The sequence below is a fragment of the Perognathus longimembris genome, chromosome 28, assembly GCF_023159225.1.
Source record: "Perognathus longimembris pacificus isolate PPM17 chromosome 28, ASM2315922v1, whole genome shotgun sequence".
NCBI classification, from domain to species: domain Eukaryota; kingdom Metazoa; phylum Chordata; class Mammalia; order Rodentia; family Heteromyidae; genus Perognathus; species Perognathus longimembris.
Window position 1 is genome coordinate 13,316,945 of NC_063188.1, and position 21,694 is coordinate 13,338,638.

A 21,694-nucleotide genomic window follows, 5' to 3' on the forward strand; every position below is an offset into this window, starting at 1 on the left:
CCGAGCTTCGAGGCCGGCCGCCCACAAGGCTCGTGCGCCCTCGTAGGGTCCTGGTCGGCGGCGTCTGCGGCGGCCCCGGGCCCATGGCGGCGTCGGCGGCTCTGTCGGCAGCGGCGGCGGCGGCGGCCCTGTCCGGCCTAGCGGTGCGGCTGTCGCGCTCCGCCGCGGTCCGAGGCTCCTACAGCGCCTTCTGCAAGGGACTCACGCGCACGCTGCTCACCTTCTTCGACCTGGCGTGGCGGCTGCGCACGAACTTCCCCTACTTCTACGTGGTGGCCTCGGTGATGTTCAATGTCCGCCTGCAGGTACGCATCGAATGAGCGCCCGCGGCGGGGCGAGCGGCGGCCGCCACTGGCCCGCGCCCGGCTCCCGGCCAGGACGCCGGGACCTGAAGGACAGCGGCGAGGCCCAGGGTCGCCGGGACACGGCCGGGGCCTCCGCCGCTCCCGCCCTCCGCGGCCAGGGGCCGCCCCCACGGCGCGGGCCCCGTCCCAAGCCGCCGAGCCCCGCGTGCGAGCGGTCCTTCCCAGCGGGACCTGGAGAATGCCAGCCCGTGCGACCTGTTGCCTCCCGGTGGCCAAAGGGGACCACGGGGAGGACGGAATGCGACCGCTTGATCCGCCAGGCCCCAGGCTGCAAGGTAGGGGCGACAGGGTGCAGCCGGGGGGTGGATGGGTTGCTATGACTTCCCCATGTCGGGGCGCCCTGCAGGTTTGCAGGAAATCGGGATGACACGCGGGCCGAGCTGCCCAGCCGAGCTGAGGAGCCAGGCGGGCAGAGGCTCCGGGACTCCCGCCCGGGGGTGGGGGCTGCGGCGGCGGCCTCTGCATCTGCGCGGGTCAGCGCATCGCCCGCACAGGAAGCCCCTCCCGCCCCCGCCCGCTTGATGGGGAGGCCCGGATGGTGTCCCCTGAGCCCTGGGGAATTGGGGGTGGGTGGTGCGGAGGACGCCCTGCGAAGGTTCGAGAGGAAAACACATGCACCCGCTCTTCATCTTCTTCAGGTACGCAGACAGGGAGGATGGTGCTCTTGTGAGTCAAACCTGAGCCTGACTCTTTCTCAGCCCCCAGGTCCCCGGGCTTCTCAGCTCTTCTGCCCAGTTCGCAAAGCTGCCTCGTGCCCCGTCCTTGGGGCCAGGGGATTGGTGTCTGGCTGCTCCTGCTGGCTCTCTGCTCCTCAGCCCCGTCTGCAGTCATGATGAAGACATCCACTTTGCTGGTAGGAAAGTGTGGGGACCACGGCTTCCCTCCCCATTCCCTTCTCCCACAGGGTGGCTCTTAGGCAGGCCAATCCCTGCTTCCAGCAGGAGTTCATGCGACTTCTCAGAGCCACAGAACCCCAGATATACACAGCCCGAGGACCCCACTGTGAGCCAAGGGATCTGGGAAAATGGGAAGGTGTCCCCCAGTGGGCAGCCCCGTCATGGCGAGGGCAGGTGGAAAAGGGGATTGCAGACGAGCATGCAGGGGGAAACAAGGCTTCCTCTCGGTGGCCACACAAGTAACTCTGAGGTCTCTATCTCTTGCTTTTCCAGGCACTGGTTTCTGTAGCTGGTGGCCTACCACTTCCCTGGCCTTGTCAAGACTCAGATCCCTACCTGAAGTACCCGGGTCCCAGCAGCTGCTCTCCGGTAGAGGCGCTGAGGGCAGAGTGGCCCAGGGCACTGAGATCTCCTAGCAACACGGAGGGAGATGTAGTCTCTTCCTTTAAAGAGTCCGATGGGCTCTTGTCATACAGACAGCAGGGGGAGAGCCCAGCCTGCCCTGGGTCTGCACGCTGCCTCCCCTCCCCAGGCTTCTCCAAGACCTGGGCAGCAGTGAGATGGGGAGGGCACAGCGCTCTCAGGGCACCCAGGAAGAGAAGGGCCAGGGGCAGGCTTCAGAGATGTAGCTTTTCTTAAGGACAGAGGGAAGATGGGAGGATAAGGGAGATGGGCCCCAAACTGTTTACTACAGAACCTCCCAACCTCACTAGTGGCTCTGCAGCAGTTGTGTGGCCAGAGCCTCTCAGTGTGGCAGTGGAATAAGGCGGATAGGGGGAATGTGGCTCATGAACACAGGATGTAGCTGAGAGGGTGAGGGGATAAACCTGAGGAGGGATGGGCTAGAACTCATGACATGACTGTCTCTCTCTGTCTCCAGTTTCTGTCCTCATCCCCAGGATCATAAGGGAAAATCTCATCCAGACGGGCTGAGCGTGGTTCAGGAGTTGCCGGGTATGCTAATCACCGTCATCACCCAGCCTAGAGAAGCCCAGGGCTGCCCTCACCTGTCTATTCTTCAGCTTGTCTGGCAGCGATGACTGAGGGCCATGCATGTTCTCAGTGCCTTGGAGGGAAACCTGCAGCCGTGTGACCCGCCCAGGAGACAGTGACCCGGCCTCTCGCCATCTGCCCTGTTCAGGTGCCCACTGGAGCCCAGGACCTGAATGGCCCCTGTCTAACCCCATAGACACAGGCTGGAAGGGGGCGGCTACTGGCCTGCCTGTGGGTTCCCATAGCCCGAGCCTGATGGCTTGCTTCCTTGTGCCAAGTCTCCCAGAGCCCCCAATCCTGCTGGTGCCTCTCATCCACCAGGGAGCACCTCTGGGCAGCTGTCAGCTTCTGGCCTGACCCATCCCCTCAGGCCCCTTGTGAGGGACAAGAAAGCCAAAGTCACGGGCCTCCAGAATTGGCAATGTGCTTCCAAATCCTGCCTTTATCCTCTGGGCAGCTGCCTGCTTTGCTCCAGCCTCTTCCTACAGCAGCCAGGAAAGGGGAAGGCCCATCATCTAGTATCCCTGCATGTTCGCAATGCCAGTGGGAATGTGTGAGCATGGGTGTGTGTGTGAGTGCATGTTTGTGAGTGTGTTCGTGAGTGTGTGTGTGTGAGTGACCTTGCATCTGGTGTGGGTGGAGCTGGAGGAGCTTCTGGGGTATCCAATTCTCCCTGTACATAAAGAACTTGAACTATACCCCCCCACAGTGGGTGCAGCCCCACCCCTTCCAGGAGGCATTAGGAGGTATCACAGATATGGCCTCAGCTTTGTGTTCCTGCCTTCCTCTGGCCTTGAGTAGTTAGAGCTCTGCTTTCTCCCCTCCCCTCCTGGCTGCTCCCTGTCTTGTGGGGCCTTGCTGTGTGATGGGGTCTCCATGCACTTTATTTGTTGGGAGTCTGTGTCCTGGAAGCAGAGGCTCAACCATTGTGGAGACACCACCTGGGCAGCACCAGGTTTTTGTGTGATAAGCTGCCCTGGCAGCTCTGTCTGGTCAGGAAGGGGGTCTTGTTTCTGCCGTTGTAGTATCTTGTTGGTTCCTCAAATGTAAAGAAAATCCTTGTGTTCTGCATACCTAATGCCGACTGGCTGTTTATTTCTGCTGTGTGCGATGCAATAGCCCAGGGGAGGGTGGGGAGGGGGGCGACTGCGCTCCCCAGGCAAAGGGCTGGGGGCCCCATAGAAGGCGGAGGGGGCCGTGCGGGGAACCTGCTGCTCCTTACGAGCAACTTCTACACCAGACTCAGATCCCTCTCTGTGGAAAAGGGCTGAAGCAAAGCTTGGCCTTGGATGGGGGTGGGGTGGGCACCATAGGCCCTACCTACCCCTGAGCGACAAGATGGGAAGCCTAAGTCTTTTCCTCCATTTTAGAGGCTGGTGTGAACATGCTCGGTTCAGCTGGCTCTGGGGGTAAGGGGAATTGAAACCGCCTGTTTGTGGGCTTCTTCATGTAGCCCAGTGATGCCTGTGCAGCAGCCTGCGGCCAAGTCCCTGCTGTGTGGCTGCACGCAGATGGCTGAGGACCCTTGGGGATAAACCACCATCACCTCCTAGACCTGGATGGTGGCTTCCCTCCCCTGACCATAGCCCCAAGCTACTTCCCAGCAGAGTCCCACCCCCAATGGCTCCCCAGAGGAGCCAGGCATCCTAAGCGGAAGTGAAATGGGCGTGGCAAGAGAGCAGAAATCTGGGGGGGTGAGGGAAAGGCACCTGGGATGGGGGAGCAGCTGGAAGCTGGGGAAGGGGTGCAGTTACCAGTCAAGGCAGTAGGAAATCCGCAACCCCACACTGGAGTTGTGAACTTCCAATCACTTCCCTGAACGTAGGCTATCCAGTGACCAGAAAGCAGCTGTGACCACAACCTCCAGGTTCCCAGGAGGAACAGCACCAGGCAATCACTAAGCCTGCATGGCTGCTCTTCCCATCAGGAAAGAGCCAAAGAAGGGAAAGGTGGACTCTGCTTCTCATGCAGCACGAGCCCCCCAGGCCTCTAACAAGTGGACGGGAATTCACACCCAGAAGCCTTACTGCTTGCAGAGCAGTCAGTCCCTGACACTTTTCTGAGTGCATGCAAGGAAAGAAGGAATGTGAGGCAGGTACTGAGTCCTAGTTCACCACATGCATCGTTGTCATCAACATCCTAGGAGAAAATTCTCCGTTCACTGATTAGTAAAGGATACACGTGAGTAAGAGCATGAGATTACAGGCAAGGTGGCTCGCGCCCATAATGTCAGTTTCTCAGGAGGTGAAGGCAGGAGGATCGTGAACTTTGAGGCTAGGCTAGGCAAAAGTTGTGAGATCTTGTCTCAAAAAAGAATCACTCGGCAGAGGCTGCCTAACAAGTATGGAAGCATGAATTCAAGCTCCATTTCAGCACACATACAAAAATAAAGGTCTGGAAAAATGGTTCACTTGGTAGAGATTAGTAAGAGGCCCTGGGTTCAACCTCCAGAACTGAAAGGAAAAAAAGCTCAAAGGAAGACACGGCAATATCAAGAAATAATAGCAAATAAATGATCATTAAAAGTGGATTCGATGGCTCTCATCACCAGTGGCTCACGCCTGTAATCCTTGCTACTCGGGAGGCTGAGGTGAGGATTTTATTGCAGTTTGAAGCCAGTCAGGGCAGGAAAATCAATGAGACTTTAATTACCAAGAAAAAAAGTGGAGCTGTGGCTCAAGTGTTAGAGCACTAGACTTGAGCACAAAGGCTCAGAGACAGTGCCTAGGCCCTGAGTTCAAGCCCCAGAACTGACAAAAAATAAAAGTTGCTCAGGAGGATCCGAAATGCCAGATGAGTAGCAAATCAGTTTCCAGCTTCTCCGCAGCTTGAGATGTAAAGGGCCAGAAAATCACTACTCAGTGAGGCAGGTGACGGAGGGAACGCACTGAAAATCAATACTGAACACACTGCGTCAGAGGGCAAGCAAGAGCTCCTGGGCACCGAGCTCACGGTGGCTCGGCAGCCTGGCAGAAGAGAAGGCTTGCAGACAGGAAAAGAGGGAGACGCGAAGTGGACAAAATTGGCAGAGAGCCAGATGCAGAACAGAAAGGCAGTCGGACCTCAGCAGAACCGGGCATTTTAGAACTCTACAAGTGCCCTGGATTCCCAGGGTAAAAGCACGGGGCTGAAACCAGAGGGCAACTTGGCACGTCTGAGCCCAAGTGTGCTGCTTCAGCAAACACAATCCCCACACTTTTCTTTTCCCTGGACCTGAAAGCAATTATCACCATGCTGTCCCATCCAGTGCCTCTGCCTTGTGCTGGGGTGGACCGGAGTGAATACATTGGAAGCGGGGCTGAAGGGGCTCGGGAGACTCCGCGGGCGAGTGTGACTGCACGCAGGAAGTGCGCCTGGGAAACCATGCCACAGCCAGTGGAAAGCACAGGACCTGCTGGGCCCCTCCACCAGGGTGGTTTGGGGTCCTGCTCCTTACATAGAAGTGCAGGTTGGCAGAGGTAGTTCCTATCCACTCTTACCCATATCAGCAGTCCAGTGATGACAGTACTTTGCTTTTTAAAACATTAATACCATTTTATTGATGTGTATGTACATACATATATACATCTGTGCATGCATAAGCATATATTTATTTGTTTGAGTGAGATATATTGTTTTCCTTTTTTTTTTGACTAGTCCTGAGGCTTGAACTCAGGGCCTGAGCACTGTCCCTGGCTTCTTTATGCTCAAGGCTAGCACTCTACCTCTTGAGCCACAGCACCACTTCCGGCCATTTTCTATCTATGTGGTGCTGAGGAATCGAACCCAGGGCTTCATGTATACGAGGCAAGCACTCTACCATTAGGCCATATTCCCAGCCCCATATTGTTTTTCTTTTATGCTATATTTTTAAACTTTTTTTTCCTGTCCTGCCACTTGAACTCAGGGCCTGAGCACTGTCCCTGAGCTTCTTTGGCTCAAGGCTAGCACCCAACCACTTTAGCCACAGAACTACTTCTGGCTTTTTCTGCTTATGTGGTAGAACCCAGTGCTTCATTAATGCTATGCAAGCACTCTACCACTAATCCACCTTCCCAGCCCCTATGCTATATTTTGTGTGTGTGTATGTTGAATGTGGGGCTCAAGCTCAGGGTCTAGGTACTCTTTGAGCTTTTGTGCTCAAGGCTAGAGCTTTACCACTTTGAGCCACAGTTCATTTCAGGTTTTGTCATGGTTAATTGGAGATAAGTGTCTCCTGGCCTTTTTTGCCTGGGCTGGCTTTGAACTGTGATCCTCACATCTACTTTGAACCACAGCACTATTTCTGGTATTTTTTTTAATTTAGTAATTAATTGGAGATAAAGGTGTCACAACTTTCCTATCTGGGCTGGTTTGAACCACAATCCTCAGATCTCAATCCCCTGAGTAGCTAGGATTACAGGAATGAGCCAGCACCTGGCTCAGACTGTCACTTTAAATCATGCCTATTAACACATGGGCCATGGTGACTCTAGACTAAGCTGTTTTGCCTCTGTGGGTTTATGATCAAAGGCCAAACCTGGAACTTCCAGCACAGAATTCACTGTGGTCATGGAAATCAGGGTGATTTACCTTAATGGCAGGGTTCTTCTTAGCTATGTTTTTTAAATTTATAATGTAGTTCCATAAAGTGAGTTTATGTTAACAAGAGAACTTTCCATTATCTTTCTGTTTCTTTCTTTATTTTTTTTTTGAAAGAAGGTCTTGCTATGTATCACAGGCTGGTAATTCATTAGTTGAATGCAATCAATAATACTTGAAATTTTTTTATTCATATAAATGCTTAATTTCAAATAAACAAAAATATTACATCAGTATACAGATGCCAGTTTCCAAAAATATATTTCTTGTTGTTTTCACACATGACTTTCCTCTGTAGCCCTAGCTGCTTCAATCTGAGATTACAAGTGTTGTAGACCACATCCATTAAATCATTAGATTAACCTAAGAGTTTTATTTAAAATGTTGTTCAAATTTCCTATGCTAAATTTTCTATTAAAAAAAAACATTTTCGGGGCTGGGAATATGGCCTAGTGGCAAGAGTACTTGCCTCATATACATGAAACCCTGGGTTCGATTCCTCAGTACCACATATATAGCAAACGTCCAGAAGTGGTGCTGTGGCTCAAGTGGTTGAGTGCTAGCCTTGAGCAAAAAGAAGCCAGGGACAGTGCTCAGGCCTTGAGTCCAAGCCCCAGGACTGGCAATAAATAATAATAAAGCAAACCATTTTCATCCTATAGAAGAAAAAACAACAGGGAATGCGGAGGAACTTTACACTGGGGTGATGGAAACTGCTCTCCAAGTACAGCCCACCTGGATACTCTCCACTATGACTGCATCAACCAGGTCATGTTTTTGAGGTTCATATTCAGCTGGACACTTCAGAGAATCCAAGGTGAAAAAGATGCTGTAGTCGATTATTCCACATCTGTTGTTTAGTGAAGTATTGCAGATCTGTGGTGAAAAAGGATGGTTTATGTATGTATGTATGCATGTATGTATATATGTATGTATCTATTTTTACCAGTCCTAGGACTTGAACTCTGGGTTTAGGTGATGTCCCTGAGCTTTTATGCTCAAGGCTCCAGCTCTACCTTGAGCCATGGCTCTATTTCAGGTGTATGTGTGTGTGATTAATTGGAGATAATATTCACATACTGGCTCTGAACCATGATCCTCAGATCTCAGTCTCCTGAGTAGCTAGGATTACAGGCATGAGCCACCAGAGCCTGGCTTGATGAACATTTTTGCAGCAAAGCATAATCCATCATAATGGTTGCTGCACATCCTCGCTCCAGCTCTAACTTGCAGGCTGTTCCACCCCACCATGGATTCCCGGACTGCCTGCGGCACTGGCAACACGAGAGGCACTTTGTCAACGCACCTGTGCCCAGATCCCACCTTATACCAATTCCACCAGACTCTGGATAGAGACGGGCCCAGGGTCTTTGCTGAGAAACCTTGCTCTAAACATGATCCACAATGGCCATTGCTAAGGCTGGGAGATTGAAGGGAATAACTTGAAAGGGATGTGGTAATAAGAAGCTATTATTTTTCCATCCTTCTCCATCACGTTCCAAGCTTATTATTTCACCTGTAACTTTGTTGAAACTCATTTTCATGCTTCTTTATCAAAACCACACTTAGCTCCTATAGTAAGCTCAAATGCCACAACCTACTACATTCATCTTTTCCTAGAAATATATAATGATTGCTTTTCATTCTATTCTCAGGACATCCTAACTAATATTTGAATATCAAATAACTGTATAACTTAGAACTCAATTATACATGTTGTATATTATGTACAAAATTCTTCCCTTTTGGAATTTCTTTTTTTTTTGGCCAGTCCTGGGGCTTGGACTCAGGGCCTGAGCACTGTCCCTGGCTTCTTCCCGCTCAAGGCCAGCACTCTGCCTCTTGAGCCACAGCGCCGCTTCTGGCCGTTTTCTGTATATGTGGTGCTGGGGAATCGAACCTAGGGCCTCGTGTATCCGAGGCAGGCACTCTTGCCACTAGGCTATATCCCCAGCCCCCCTTTTGGAATTTCTGATATTTCAATAGGAAAATGGATTCTTTGGAAGAAAACATATTTTCTTATATTTTTCATTTGTCCCAGCACACACAGTAGATTTCTGAAAACATAAATTATCACTAACTGGGCACCAGTGACTTCTCAGCAGGCTAAAATCTGAGGGCTGCAGTTCAAACCCAGCCCCAGGGAAAAGAGTCCAATAGGGTCAATCTCCAAAATGACCAGCAAAAGCAAGGTTGGAAGTGCAGCTTAATGTGGTAGGGTAGAAGCCTAGCAAGCAAAAGTCCCTGCATTCAAATCGTAGTACCAGCCAAGAAAAACAAAAATCACTAGAGGGGAAGTATAAATGAAACAAACTGGCTGGTTGTTGTTGGCTTATACCTGTAATGCTAGCTACTAAGGGACTGAAATCTGAGGCTCACCATTTGAAGCTAGCTTGGGCAGTAAGGTCCATGAGACTCTTATCCCCAAATAATCATCCAAAAAAAAGCTGTAAGTAAAGCTATGGTTCAAGTGGTAGAACATAAAAGTGGTAAGCATAAAAGCTCAGGGACTGTACCAAGGCCCTGAGTTCAAGCCCCAAGACCAGTACACACACACGCACACACACACACACACACACACACACACACGAGTGAAACTAATAACTAGTGGGACTTGGATATAACTTACCTTTTCCACGAGCTCACAGTTCAAGGGCTTCACTGAGTGTGTATTAATCTTTGCAGTGCCTGGTTCTTTGGAATACTCAATTTCTACCCAGTCACGTTTATAGGGCACAAAACCTAGAGTCATGGAGAAAAAAATCAAGTAGTTATTTAGAAAACTATGTACATACAGTTGCATTGCTACTTCATACTTTCCCTCTCTGTCTGTCTTGAAAGGACTGAGTAAAGAATCTATAATCTGTCAATTTAGTTTATGCTAAAATTTACCAAGTATTTTGACCTGTAATACCCTAAAACAGCTTGCATTAGATGTAAAGTGTATTTTTCACAGGTGTAAAACACCTCTTTTTTGGGGGGAAGTACTATGGTTTGAACTCAAGGCCCCATGCTTGCTAGAAAGACATTCTATCTCTTAAGTCAAGGCCCTAGCATTTTTGTGCTGAAACTGATTTTTTAATGGTCTTGAAATTTTGACTAGGGCTGGACTTGGACTATGGTACTCCTACCTATGCCTCCTGCATGGCATACCATCACACATGGCTTGTTGATTGAAATGGCTTCTAACTTTTTCTCTAGGATGGTTTCAAACCCAGATTCTCTCTCTGTCTTCCAAACAGCTGGTAGTCAGCTGTGAACCACCATGTCTGGACCTTGAACAGATAGCTTATAAATATTTCAATCAAAAGATAAATATAATTATTTTTGCCAGTCCTGGGCTTGAACTCTGGGCCTGGGCTCTGTCCCTGAGCTTCTTTTGCTCAAGGCTTGAGCTCTGCCATTTGTTCCACAGCGCTACTTCTGGCTTTTCAGATCTTAGCTTCTTGAGTAGTTAGGGTTACAGATGTGAACCACTGGCCTCTGGCTTCAAATAGGATTTTACAGTAAGTAATAAGCCACAGGAGAACAGAGGTACATGGATGAACTGGAAACACCAGACACTACAGATAAGAGTGGAAATCTACACAACCCCTCCAGTTAACTAGCAATTGGGGCAAAGTTAAACATTCCTTGAGTATTTGATCCAAAAATGTGGAATGGTATAAGACATAGATCTTGGGCTACTTTTCCTCTTCCTCTCCTCTTTCCCCCATCTTTTTTTTAAATATGTATACATTTGTTTATGGTCTGATGACTTCAAGTAACCCAGACCTCTAGATGAAACTAACCTCAAGCAACTGTCCATGTGCCTATGAAAATGTAAACATGTCTAAAGCCACGTTACTGTTGTTTTGATCATGCATTCAAGTTTGCCCCTCCATTCTGCCACCTCTCAAATTGGCAATTCTATCTTTTTTTTTGGTCAGTTGTGGGGCTTCAACTCAGCCTAGGTGCTCTCCCCGAGCCTCTTTGTGCTCCTGGCTTGCACTCTACTACTTGAACCACAGTGCCACTTCTGAGTGGTCACTTTTTGAGTGACTAACTAGAGATGAGTCTCATAGGGACTTTTCTGCCCAGGTTGGATTTGAACTGCAATCCTCAGCTCTCAGCCTCCTGAGTAGCTAGGGTTACAGGTGTGAGGCACCAGTGCCCAGTGGCAATTCCATCTTTCCTACCACACAAATGGGAAATGGCAGATACTGAAAAGAATAAAGTAACATCAACAAGATGCCATAGTAGGAGATCCCAGCTTAACTTTCCTCCCACAAACAACAATTGGACAATGACCTCTGCAACCAAAAATAGCTCTTAAATTACTTAGGAGTCCAGTTAGAGAGCTTTCACAACCAGAAAAAAACAAGGAAACTGCATAAAAAGGATAGAAATGAGTTGCCTGCACTGTTTTGTTCTTTAGGAAGACACTCAGCACAGAGCAAGGATTCTCTGGCTGAAAAGTTCCTCTGAAAGGAGAAAAAAGAAAGGGGTGCACAATGGACTTTCCCAGCCTTCTAGGGAACTCCCTGAATGATCTATTTTGATTTTGCACCACCCAGAAATCTGGCAAGCTGACAAATGGGCTGTGCAGAGATGTAAGGAACAAAGAAAATGAGTGTGTGCGGGGGAGAGGTAATCAGTATCCCCTGTGTGCTAGGAGCCACAGTGGTGCCCAGTGGTCTGTTATGCATAGGACTCCGGGAGCCTCCCTTGCTAAGGACCTTGACAGCCCCCAGGATGTTGGTTAGAAGGGACCAGGAAATGGGAGGGAGTGGGAGATAATGATGGAAACTTAGAAACTTCCAGTTAGAAGATAGATACATTCTGACACCAAATGTGCAGCATGATGACAATAGTTAATGACCATGTACTATGTACTATAAATTTGCTAAGAGAGATCTCAAGTGTCAGTCCCACAAAAATGGTAAATACGTAAGGTCATCATCATACGTTCGTTTATTTGATTGTAGTAAGCATGTGCTTACTTAAGTATGTGCAATCTTTTTGTGTGTGTGTGTGTGTGTGCTGGTTCTAGGTCTAGAACTCAGGGCCTGGGCACAAGGCTAGTGCTCTACCACTTGTGTTACACCTGCCCTTTCTGGTAGTTAATTGGAGATGAGCGTCTCCCCCTGGACTTTCCTACCTGGGGTTGGCTTCAAAACACAATCTTCAGATCTCAGCCTCACAAGCAGCTGTGATTACAGGTTTTAGCTACAGGAGCCTGGCAAGTATATGCATACTTCAATAAAGCAGGGGGAGGGGGCAGAGGAGACACACTAAGAAAAATCTTTAAAATTAACACCAACTCCTCCTTCCCTCACACAAGAGTCCAAATCCAGCAAATACTTTCATTTTTAGCTTCAAAATATGTCCAGAATCAATCAACCCTTAGAATATGCACTTCTACAACTGTAGCCAAAATGTCCATCACACAGGCCAAAATAATCACAGTGTTTTCTGGACCAATTTCCCAACTCTTCTTTTGTCCATATAGTCCATCCCTTCTTAACAAAGCAGACAATGACTATCTCATGACAAATTTCAGGGGAAAGTCTTGGCTTATACCTACAAAGCACTCTACCACTTGAGCCACAGCTCAATGTAACAATGGAATCTTCACCCTCTGTATAACTAATGTAAGCTAATAAAAATAAATATAATGAAGGCCAGCAACGGTAGTTCACTCCTTAAATCCCAGCGCATGAGATGATGAGTCAGGAAGATTCTCAGTTCAAGGACAGCCTGGGTGACATAGCAAGACTTTGTCTTAAACAGAGGTATTAAGAAAAAACAAACAGTGTCTGAACCAGGCACCAGTAGCTCAGTCCTGTGGCTTGGTTAAGCATGACTTGTTTTTTAAGGTTTCTTCCAGCTGTTGTTCCTGCCTTCCTATGGGGTTACTAAATGTGAGCTGATTCCTTCTCCTATCAATTTCTCACTCATGTCCCTAGCCTTCTTTTTTCCATCCCACAGAGGTTATTTGGGATATTAGATTCTGCACCATTTTCCTGCAGGGTTGGGCTTGATTGTTCCTTGTTAGAATATGGCTCAAATGTAGACTCTCGGGCTTTATTCTCCCTTTTATAGTGTTCTCATACGCACTGACTCTCTTTTCTTATTCTTCTCATCTCCCTTTAGACCCCCCCACTTTAGACAAAAGTTATCCCCAGTATAGTTTTCTTCCTTTATGCAACTATTTTTTCATTATTTCCGTTTGTCCAAAAAGTGTCTTACTGGCACATATTTCCAACTGACTTGTCTATTACTTTTCCCCCATGTGGTATAAGAGCAACTAGAACATTTTATTCCAGCAATGAAATATAAACTGACTGGGACAATGAAGAAAGACCTGCCAAGATAAAGCTTTCCCATAGAAGGATTAAGCAGAGACACATAGTTTCAAAGGAAAGAAGAGATGTTGATAGATTCAATAGGAAGTCACTTGTGATAAGAATTTCAAAAGTAACTTGCTATGAGATTGAAAACAGTTTGCAAGCATGATTAATTTACCCCCATGGTTGTCTGCCTTCTGATTAGACAGAAATTTGCACTCTTACCTATTACACACCATTTCTGGGGGTGCTGGGGCTTGGACTCAGGTCCTCACACTCTCACTGGGCTTTTTCACTCATGGCTGGTACTCTACCACTTGAACCATGCCTCCTATTCTTTTCCTGCCATTTCTACAGATCCAGGAAAAATCCAAATGCTTTTCTCCTTATTGGACTACATATTCTCAATACTTTTAATAAAGTTTGTTTCCTCTTGTCTCCAGACTATAGTCTGAGGGAAAGATGACAAGGTGTCAGTGGCTCTCACCTGTAATTCTAGCTTCTCAGAAGGTTGAGACCTGAGGATTGTGGTTTGAAGCCAGCATTGGCAGGAATGTTTGTGAGAGTCCTATTTCCAATTAACCATAAAAAGTCTGAAGTGGAGCTGTGGATCAAGTGGTAGAATGCTGGCCTTGAGCAAAACAAAAACAAAGCAAAACAAAAAAACCCAAACCTCAGGAAGAGCACTCAGGCCCTGAATTCACACCCCAATACTGGCATATGCATCATGTACACGTGCACACAGGCACAGATTAAGAGGTAAGAAAAACAGGATAGTTCTTGATATCCTAACTACAGCACAAGTCAACACAGATGACCTGCTTAAGGTTAATTTCTCTGTTTACTTCCAGACAATTCAGCCCAAATCGCTGAGCTCAAATCAGTGCAATGTCTTACTCTGGTTTGAACTCCAGAGATCTGTCCTCTTGGTCCTCTGCCTATGTTAAAAATCAATGTGTTACCATTGTTTATCATCAACTGTGGGGAATCTTTACTGCTGTACTTACTACTGTGTCTCACTGGTTTCAACCTGTTGTACTTTATATCTGTAGCATAGCTTCCCCTCCATAGATGAAACTCTAACTGTTTATGATCTCTAAAGAATGCACTGCTTTCCATAGGAGCACCCTGGACCACAGAACCTGGGATCCTAGCTGACCCCACTGTTCTCATTGACACACTGCTCATGTAGGCCTATGCCCCACACCAGCAGGAAATAACCAAAAGTGGATGGTCTCAAGTCCTTGAAGGGGAATGATAGATCACACAGCCTTCAACAATGACAAATGTAAAGGAAACCTAAAATGGAAGAGAGAGCAAAAGATCTCTGGGCTGGGGTCATGGCTCAAATGATAGAGTACCTGCTTAGCAATCAAGAGGCTCTGAGTTCAAACCCTTGTAAAAATAAGAAAAAGAGATCACAAGATTTCTGAGAGAAAGTATTGTTATTAATGTTCCAACTAGCCTATTTGACTTACCAAGGTCATGGAATTATGATAAGATGGGCTTTTTGAGTATCATACTCACCTAAGAATCATAGGCTTAATTCTAGCCTAAACTAGTCAATGAATAGTTTCTAAAACAGTAGATTTTTTGGTAGGTCATAGGGCTTTATCTCAGGGCATGAGCATTGTCCACTTCTGTTTTTTGAGTGGCTAATGGGAGAGAAGAGTCTCATGGAGACTTTTCTGCCAAGGCTGGCTTCAAACCTTCAGATCTCTGACTCCTGAGTAGCTAAGATTAACAATAATTAATTAATAATCAACATTCCTATCACTTTCACCAAAAAAGAAATTAAATACTTACATTAATGGAAAAACTATCCAGACATTACTATGTTAACCTAATGAATTTATTCATTATGAATTATTATGAATACATAATACAGACAGCATGAGGTTTAAAAAATATTAGGTTTAAAAAATATTACTTATTCAATACTTGCCAACAGAATTCAGCAATCAAAAAGTTATATACCATGATCAAGTAGGTTTTATCCCAGAGATGTAAGTTTGGCTTAATATATGTTAATCAGTAAGTATATTATGCTACATTAACAGAGAAGGAAATCTTAGGAAAACAATTCAATTTGCAATGTCCTCAAAAAAATAAAATATTTAGGAGTAAACTTAACCAAGAAAGCAAAAAACCTTTATAGTGAAAACTATAAAAATATGAAGCAATGGAAAGACCTCCCATGTTCATGAACAGGTAGAATTAAAATGAAAATGGCCATACTGCCAAAGGTGATCTACAAATTTAATGCAATCTCCATCAAAATCACAATGAAATTCTTTACCAAGATAGAGAAAACAATTTAAAAATTCATATGGAAAAACAAAAGACCTCGAGTAGCCAAAGTAATTTTAGGTAAGAAAAAGAAATGCTAGTGGGATCAAAATCATAGACCTCAAGCTCTACTACAAAGCTATAATAACAAAACTTGCTTAGTACTAGCACAAACCAGACCTGAAGATCAGTGGAACAGGTTAGAAGATCAGAAATAAAGCCATATACTTATAGTTATCTGATATTTGACAAGGGAGCCAAAAATATGTGCAGGAATAAAAAGATAGCCCCTTCAATAACTGATGTTGGAAAAATGGTCATTCATATGTAGAAAACTAAAAGTGGATCCCTGTTTGTCACCATGCACTAATATCAATTCAAGGTGGGTCAAATACTTTAACATCAGACTAGAAACTTTGAAATTACTGCAAGATGGAGTAGGAGAAACAATCGAACTTATAGATATTTTCAGGAACTTGGGGGCGGGGCAGTCCTGGGGCTTGGACTCAGCACCTGAGCACTGTCCCTGGCTTCTTTTCTTTACCAGCAATCCATCTGACAAAGGCCTAAAATCCAAAATATACAAGGAGCTCAAAAAATTAGCCTCTCCTCTACAAAAAAATCAACTAATAAACCTATCACTTAAATGGGCAAAGGAGCTACAGAGAAACTTCTTAGAAGTAAGAATGAGGGTTGGGAATGTGGCTTAGTGGTTGAGTGCTTGCCTAGCATGTATGAAGCCCTGGGTTCAATTCCTTAGTACCACATAAACAAAAAAAGCCAGAATTGGTGCTGTGGCTCAAGTGGTATAGAATGCTAGCCTTGAGCAATGAAGCTCAGAGACAGTGCCCAGGCCCCGAGTTCAAGCCCCAGCACTGACAAAATACAAGACGTAAGAATGACAAACAAATGTATGAGGAGCTGTTCAACATCCCTGGCCATAAACAAAATGGTAATTAAAACAACTGAGTTTCTATCTCATCTTAGATTGGCCAACATCAAGAATTCGAATAACAACACATGCTGGTGGGTATATGGAGAAAAAAGAATCCTAGTGCAGTGTTGGTGTGAATGTAAACTAGTGCAACCCCTCTGGATGGCTATTTGGAGGTTCCTCTAAAAACTAAACATAGAACGTCTCTATGATTCAGCCACACCACTCTTGGGCATCTACTAAGATACTATAAAGACATTTGGGCACCCTCATTCGTTGCTGTACTATTCACAATAGCCACATTATGGAAACAGCCCAGATGACCTACAAAAAATGGTGGTACATATACATAATGGAATCTAACTCCTCCATTAGAAAGAATAATGTTACATTATTTGCAGGGAAATGGATGGATCTAGAACAAACCATGCTAAGTGAGGTAAGCCAAGCTCACAGGGATTAAACAGTACATGTTTTCTCTCACATATGGAAGCTAGATCTAAAATAAAGTGAGGTATGATACAAGACTCTAGGCATTCACACACAAATAATGAAATTGGAGGAGGCTACACCCAGGACAGTAACCCAGAGGTATAACTCTTCTGAACATTTAAAATATTATTTATTGAAATGAATTCCAGGATATGGAAACACAATTTTTTTGGTTTGGTTTTGCTTTTGGGGACTTTATTTGTTCTTTTTTTGTCTTTTAAGGGGAATAAAAGGGGCAAAAAAAGAGACAGGAAGGATAAACAAACACAGTCATGGAAGTCAGTCAGACAGTAGGTAGAAAATGAACTATGCAACTTGTGGGCAAGGATGGGAGGGGAAAACTGGAGGAAAGTGAAGGAACGGGTGACCTTGTCCAAAAAGAAATGTACTTATATTTATATGTGACTTATGAAATGGTAACACCTCTGTATAACACCTTAGTAATAACAATAAAATTACATCTTAAAAATATTACTTATTCACCCCTATGTTGCTTACTATTTTCCATTCCAAAGTTCTATCCCTATGATGCATACTACTTTCCATTCCAAAGGTGTATCTCAACTAATTGAAGACAAGAATACACTAGAAATAATTCTACCCAGGTGTTGGTGGCTCACACTTGTAATCCTACCTATTCAAGAGCTGAGATCTCAAGATACTGGTTCAAAGCCAGCCTGAGCAGGAAAGTCTGTAAGATTCCTATCGCCAATTAACTAACCCTCAGAAAGCTGGAAATGGCACTGTGGCTCAGAGTGGTAGAGCACTAGCCTTGGACATGGAAGCTCAGAGGCAATGCCCAGGCCCCTGAGTTCAAGTCCCAGGACTAGCACCAAAAAAAGAAAAAGAAAGAATCTCAGTACTTACATCTCCTTGAAATATTAAGCATGACATATTTATAAAATGTAAAACATACCTTCAGAAACAATGTCCAGAGAGAAGTGAATTTCTTTTATCAGTGTAGACAGTATCATTCTTTATACCAGTAGTAACCCAGTCAATTAAATATTTCACTGGTAAGTTCGATGATCTAGGGACATCAAAAATTACCAGCAATACGGGCTGGGAATATGGCCTAGTGGCAAGAGTGCTTGCCTCCCATACATGAAGCCCTGGGTTTGATTCCCCAGCACCACATGTACAGAAAACGGCCAGAAGTGGCGCTGTGGCTCAAGTGGCAGAGTGCTAGCCTTGAGCAAAAAGAAGCCAGGGACAGTGCTCAGGCCCTGATTCCAAGCCCCAGGACTGGCAAAAAAAAAAAAAAATTACCAGCAATAGCATCCACCTGTAAGATAATGAAATCATTACTTAAACTATGACAATAAATAAAAAGGAACTAGTATGCTTAAAACATGGATGTTGAAGAGGAATTGAACACGTACTTGAAATTCCAGCTACTTCGGGAGCTAACGGATAAAGGATAAGTTGAGTCCAGAAGTTTGAGATCAACCTGTGTAACATTAAAAGATCCTGTCTCAAAATATAATTTAAAGCTGATGCCAGTGGCTCACGCCTGTAATCCTAGCTACTCAGGAGGCTGAGATCTGAAGATTGTAGTTCAAAGCCAGCCCTTACAGGAAAGTTCATGAGACTCTAATCTCCAAGTAACCACCAGAAAACCAGAAGGGGAGCTGTGGCTCAAAGTGGTAGAGCACTAGTTTTGAGTGAAAAAGCTCAGGGACAGTGCCCAGGCCCTGAGTTCAAGCCCCACAACTGACTTAAATTATTATTAATAATAATACTTTAAAGTTATCCTCAAACTAATAAACATATTTCGTGTTATATTAAAAGCAGATCATAGCCATGAGATGATAAAAGTAATGTCCATGCTTCATGCCTTGATAAAAGGCATCCAGAAGCCAGGCTTACACCTATAATCCAAGCTACCCAGGAGGCTGAGATCTGAGGACTGCAGTTCGAAGCAAGCACAGTCAGGAACTTTTGTGAGACTCTTGTCTCCAATTAACTAGCAAAAAGCTGGAAGTGGAGCTGTGGCTCAAGTGGAAGAGTGTAACCCTTGATATTACTCAAGGATGTGCTCAGGCCCGGAGTTCAAGCTTCAGGATCAGAAATAAATAACATCTAGAACTTGGAATTGCACACATAGCATTAGATTGAGAGAAAAAACCTTTACCTCTAGGAATTCACAATTTATCTGAAGGAAAGAGAAATAAATATTTCTATGCAAGTGGAGATGTAGGACATAAAGTAAGTTCAAAAATTGGTCTCAGGATTCTGAGGAGGAAGGAAATTCCAGACTGAAAGTATGGGAGGGCATTACTTTGAGGAAATCAGGTTTGAGCTGGGTTGTGAATGAATATAAAGTGTTTGCCTGTCAAATGGCAATGGGAACTGGGGCAGGGAAATAAAACAAACAAAAAACAAATGCAATTTCTAGGAATAGAGAGGAAACCCATTAAATTCAAGACCCAGAGGCTAAGGAGAGTAGCATGAAATAAGGTTGGGAAAATAACCTCAAATGAGGGACAATTCTAAAAAAAAAACCAAGTCAAAATAAAGACTCCATTGCTTATGGGAAAGATGCATAGACAGCTTTTTGTTGGGGCTGGGAGTGTGGCTTAGTGGTAGAGTGCTTGCCTAGCATGTATGAAACCCTGGCTTTGATTCCTCAGTACCACATCAACAAAAAAGCTGGAAGTGGTGCTACAGCTCAAGAGGTAAAGTGCACTAGCCTTGAGCAAAAGAAGCTCAAGGACAGTGCCTAGGCCCAGAGTCCAAACACCAGTACTGCCCCCACCTCCCAAAAAAGAAAGAAATCTTTTTGTTTTTTGAAATGTGAAATTTTCTTATCTTAAGCTTCTAAAGTATACAAATAATTCATGTCATCATGGAAAAAGGAGAAAAAGATAAGCACAAGGCAGAAAATGGTTACCCATTACCTAAAGACAACTATTAACCACATTTCAGTATTTTCTCTGACTTCTAGACTTGTTCCTTACAATTATTAACACATTAGTTGTTTAAGTTATTAGGATTCACTATAGTAGCTCTATATATTATACTATGTTCTATACTCAAGGCATATATTATGCATGAAGCAGGTTCTCCACTGTTCTCTCTCAGATGATTCCTCTGTGTCCCCCAATGCCCTTTCCAATATCTTGTAATCCCTTTTCTGCCATCAAGTCAGTTCGTGTCTACACATGAGGGAAGACATGCAAAACTAGCCTTTCTGGCTTATTTCATTTAATATGATGTCCTTCATTTTCATCTATTTTATTAAAAGCATCAAGATTTTATGTTCAGGGCTGGGAATATGGCCTAGGGGCAAGAGTGCTTGACTTGTATACATGAAGACCTGGGTTCGATTCCCCAGCACCACATATATTGAAAATGGCCAGAAGTGGCGCTGTGGCTCAAGTGGCAGAGTGCTAGCCTTGAGCAGAAAGAAGCCAGGGACAGTGCTCAGGCCCTGAGTTCAAGCCCCAGGACTGGCAAAAAAAAATATTTTATGTTTAATGGTGGACTAATACTCTACTGTATACAACATTTTTTGTGTGCTGGTCCTTAGGATTGAACTCAGGGCCTAGGCCCTATACTTAAGCTTTTCTTTCTCAAGATTAGCATTCTACCAGTTGAGCGACAGTGCCAGTTAAGGCTTTTTTTTTTTTGGTAGTTAATTGGAAGTAGGTATCTCACTGGCTCTCTTGATAAAGCTGGCTTCAAGCCTCAATCCTCAGATCTGAGAATCCTGAGAAGCTAGGATTGTAAGTATGACCCACTGGCGCCCAACTATACCACATTTCTTTAGTCATTTCTCTGTCATATTTTAGCTATTATGAATACAGCTGCAAATTTACAAGTATGGGGCTGGGAATATAGCCTTAGTGGTAGACTGCTTGCCTACCATGCATGAAGCCCTGGGTTCAATTCCTCAGCACCACATATATAGTAAGTGGCGCTGTGGCTCAAGTGGCAGAGTGCTAGCCTTGAGCAAAAAGAAACCAGGGACAGTGCTCAGGCTCTGAGTTCAAGCCCCAGGACTGGCAAAAATTACAAGTATGCAGGTATCATTTTTGTGTGATGACTTCATTTATTCCAGATACATACCCAGGGCTGAGAAAGCCAGATCACGTGGAAATGTTATTTTTAATTTTTTGAGGAAACTCCAGATTGTTTTCTGTAGGGGATGTATTAGTTTACATGCCTATAGTCCCAACAAATCAAGAGGTTGAGGCAGGATAATTGCTTCAGACCTTAACATTTAGGACAGCAAGAGCAACATACTTAGAATATATCTCAAACAAAGAAACAAAAATCAGAACTCACAACAAATGTCAGAAAATAATGTACAGCTTCAGGGGAGTAGGACTTCAAATTTCATTACCTCTATTGTACATCACACAGAGAGACTGGATTGAAATAAAAAAGCAAGACTGAAAGTCACCAGGAAAAGGACTGCCCCCAAACTCACACTAGTCTTACTTCGATTGTCTTTGGTCTTGGAGATGTTTCATCTTCTCCCACAAATGCAGTAAATTTTTGTCCAACGTTCAGAGGCACATTTGCAGTCACATAAACAATGAAGTAAACGGGCTCATCCAGGAAGTTAACACTACCGATAGTTGTCACAAATCCTTGCGTAGTTTTTGATTTTCTGTCCCCTATGGAATGGGTAAACAAGTGTTTCCACAAATTGATATCAAAACCAAACACTCATCACAAAGTAATCCTACCAGGGAAGATAATCATAAATAGTTATCTATTTCTAGAAATGGAATGGTTCCAATTTGAGATGCAGATGACACAGACAGTACAACATAATGGTGACTTGTAGAGGATGCTGGTGGTGCCTTTTATTGGTATACCAGTGTT

At 45.0% G+C, this 21,694-nt stretch overlaps 2 protein-coding genes across 2 annotated transcripts; one reads left to right on the plus strand and one right to left on the minus strand.

Moving 5' to 3' along the window:
- Smim10l2b (small integral membrane protein 10 like 2B) lies at positions 1–3,329 on the plus strand. The gene is made up of 3 exons (XM_048336664.1): positions 1–640; positions 1,004–1,218; positions 2,142–3,329. Exon 1 carries the CDS (start codon positions 84–86, stop codon positions 318–320), a length of 237 nt encoding a protein of 78 aa, XP_048192621.1. The 5' UTR covers positions 1–83; the 3' UTR covers positions 321–640; positions 1,004–1,218; positions 2,142–3,329.
- A 4,178-nt stretch (positions 3,330–7,507) lies between these two features.
- On the minus strand, positions 7,508–17,859 carry LOC125344137 (cancer/testis antigen 55-like). Its single transcript, XM_048336745.1, has 3 exons — positions 17,775–17,859; positions 9,444–9,556; positions 7,508–7,690 (listed from the first exon to the last, which is right to left on the minus strand). Exons 1-3 carry the CDS (start codon positions 17,830–17,832, stop codon positions 7,508–7,510), a joined length of 354 nt encoding a protein of 117 aa, XP_048192702.1. The 5' UTR covers positions 17,833–17,859.
- Positions 17,860–21,694: the final 3,835 nt, after the last annotated feature.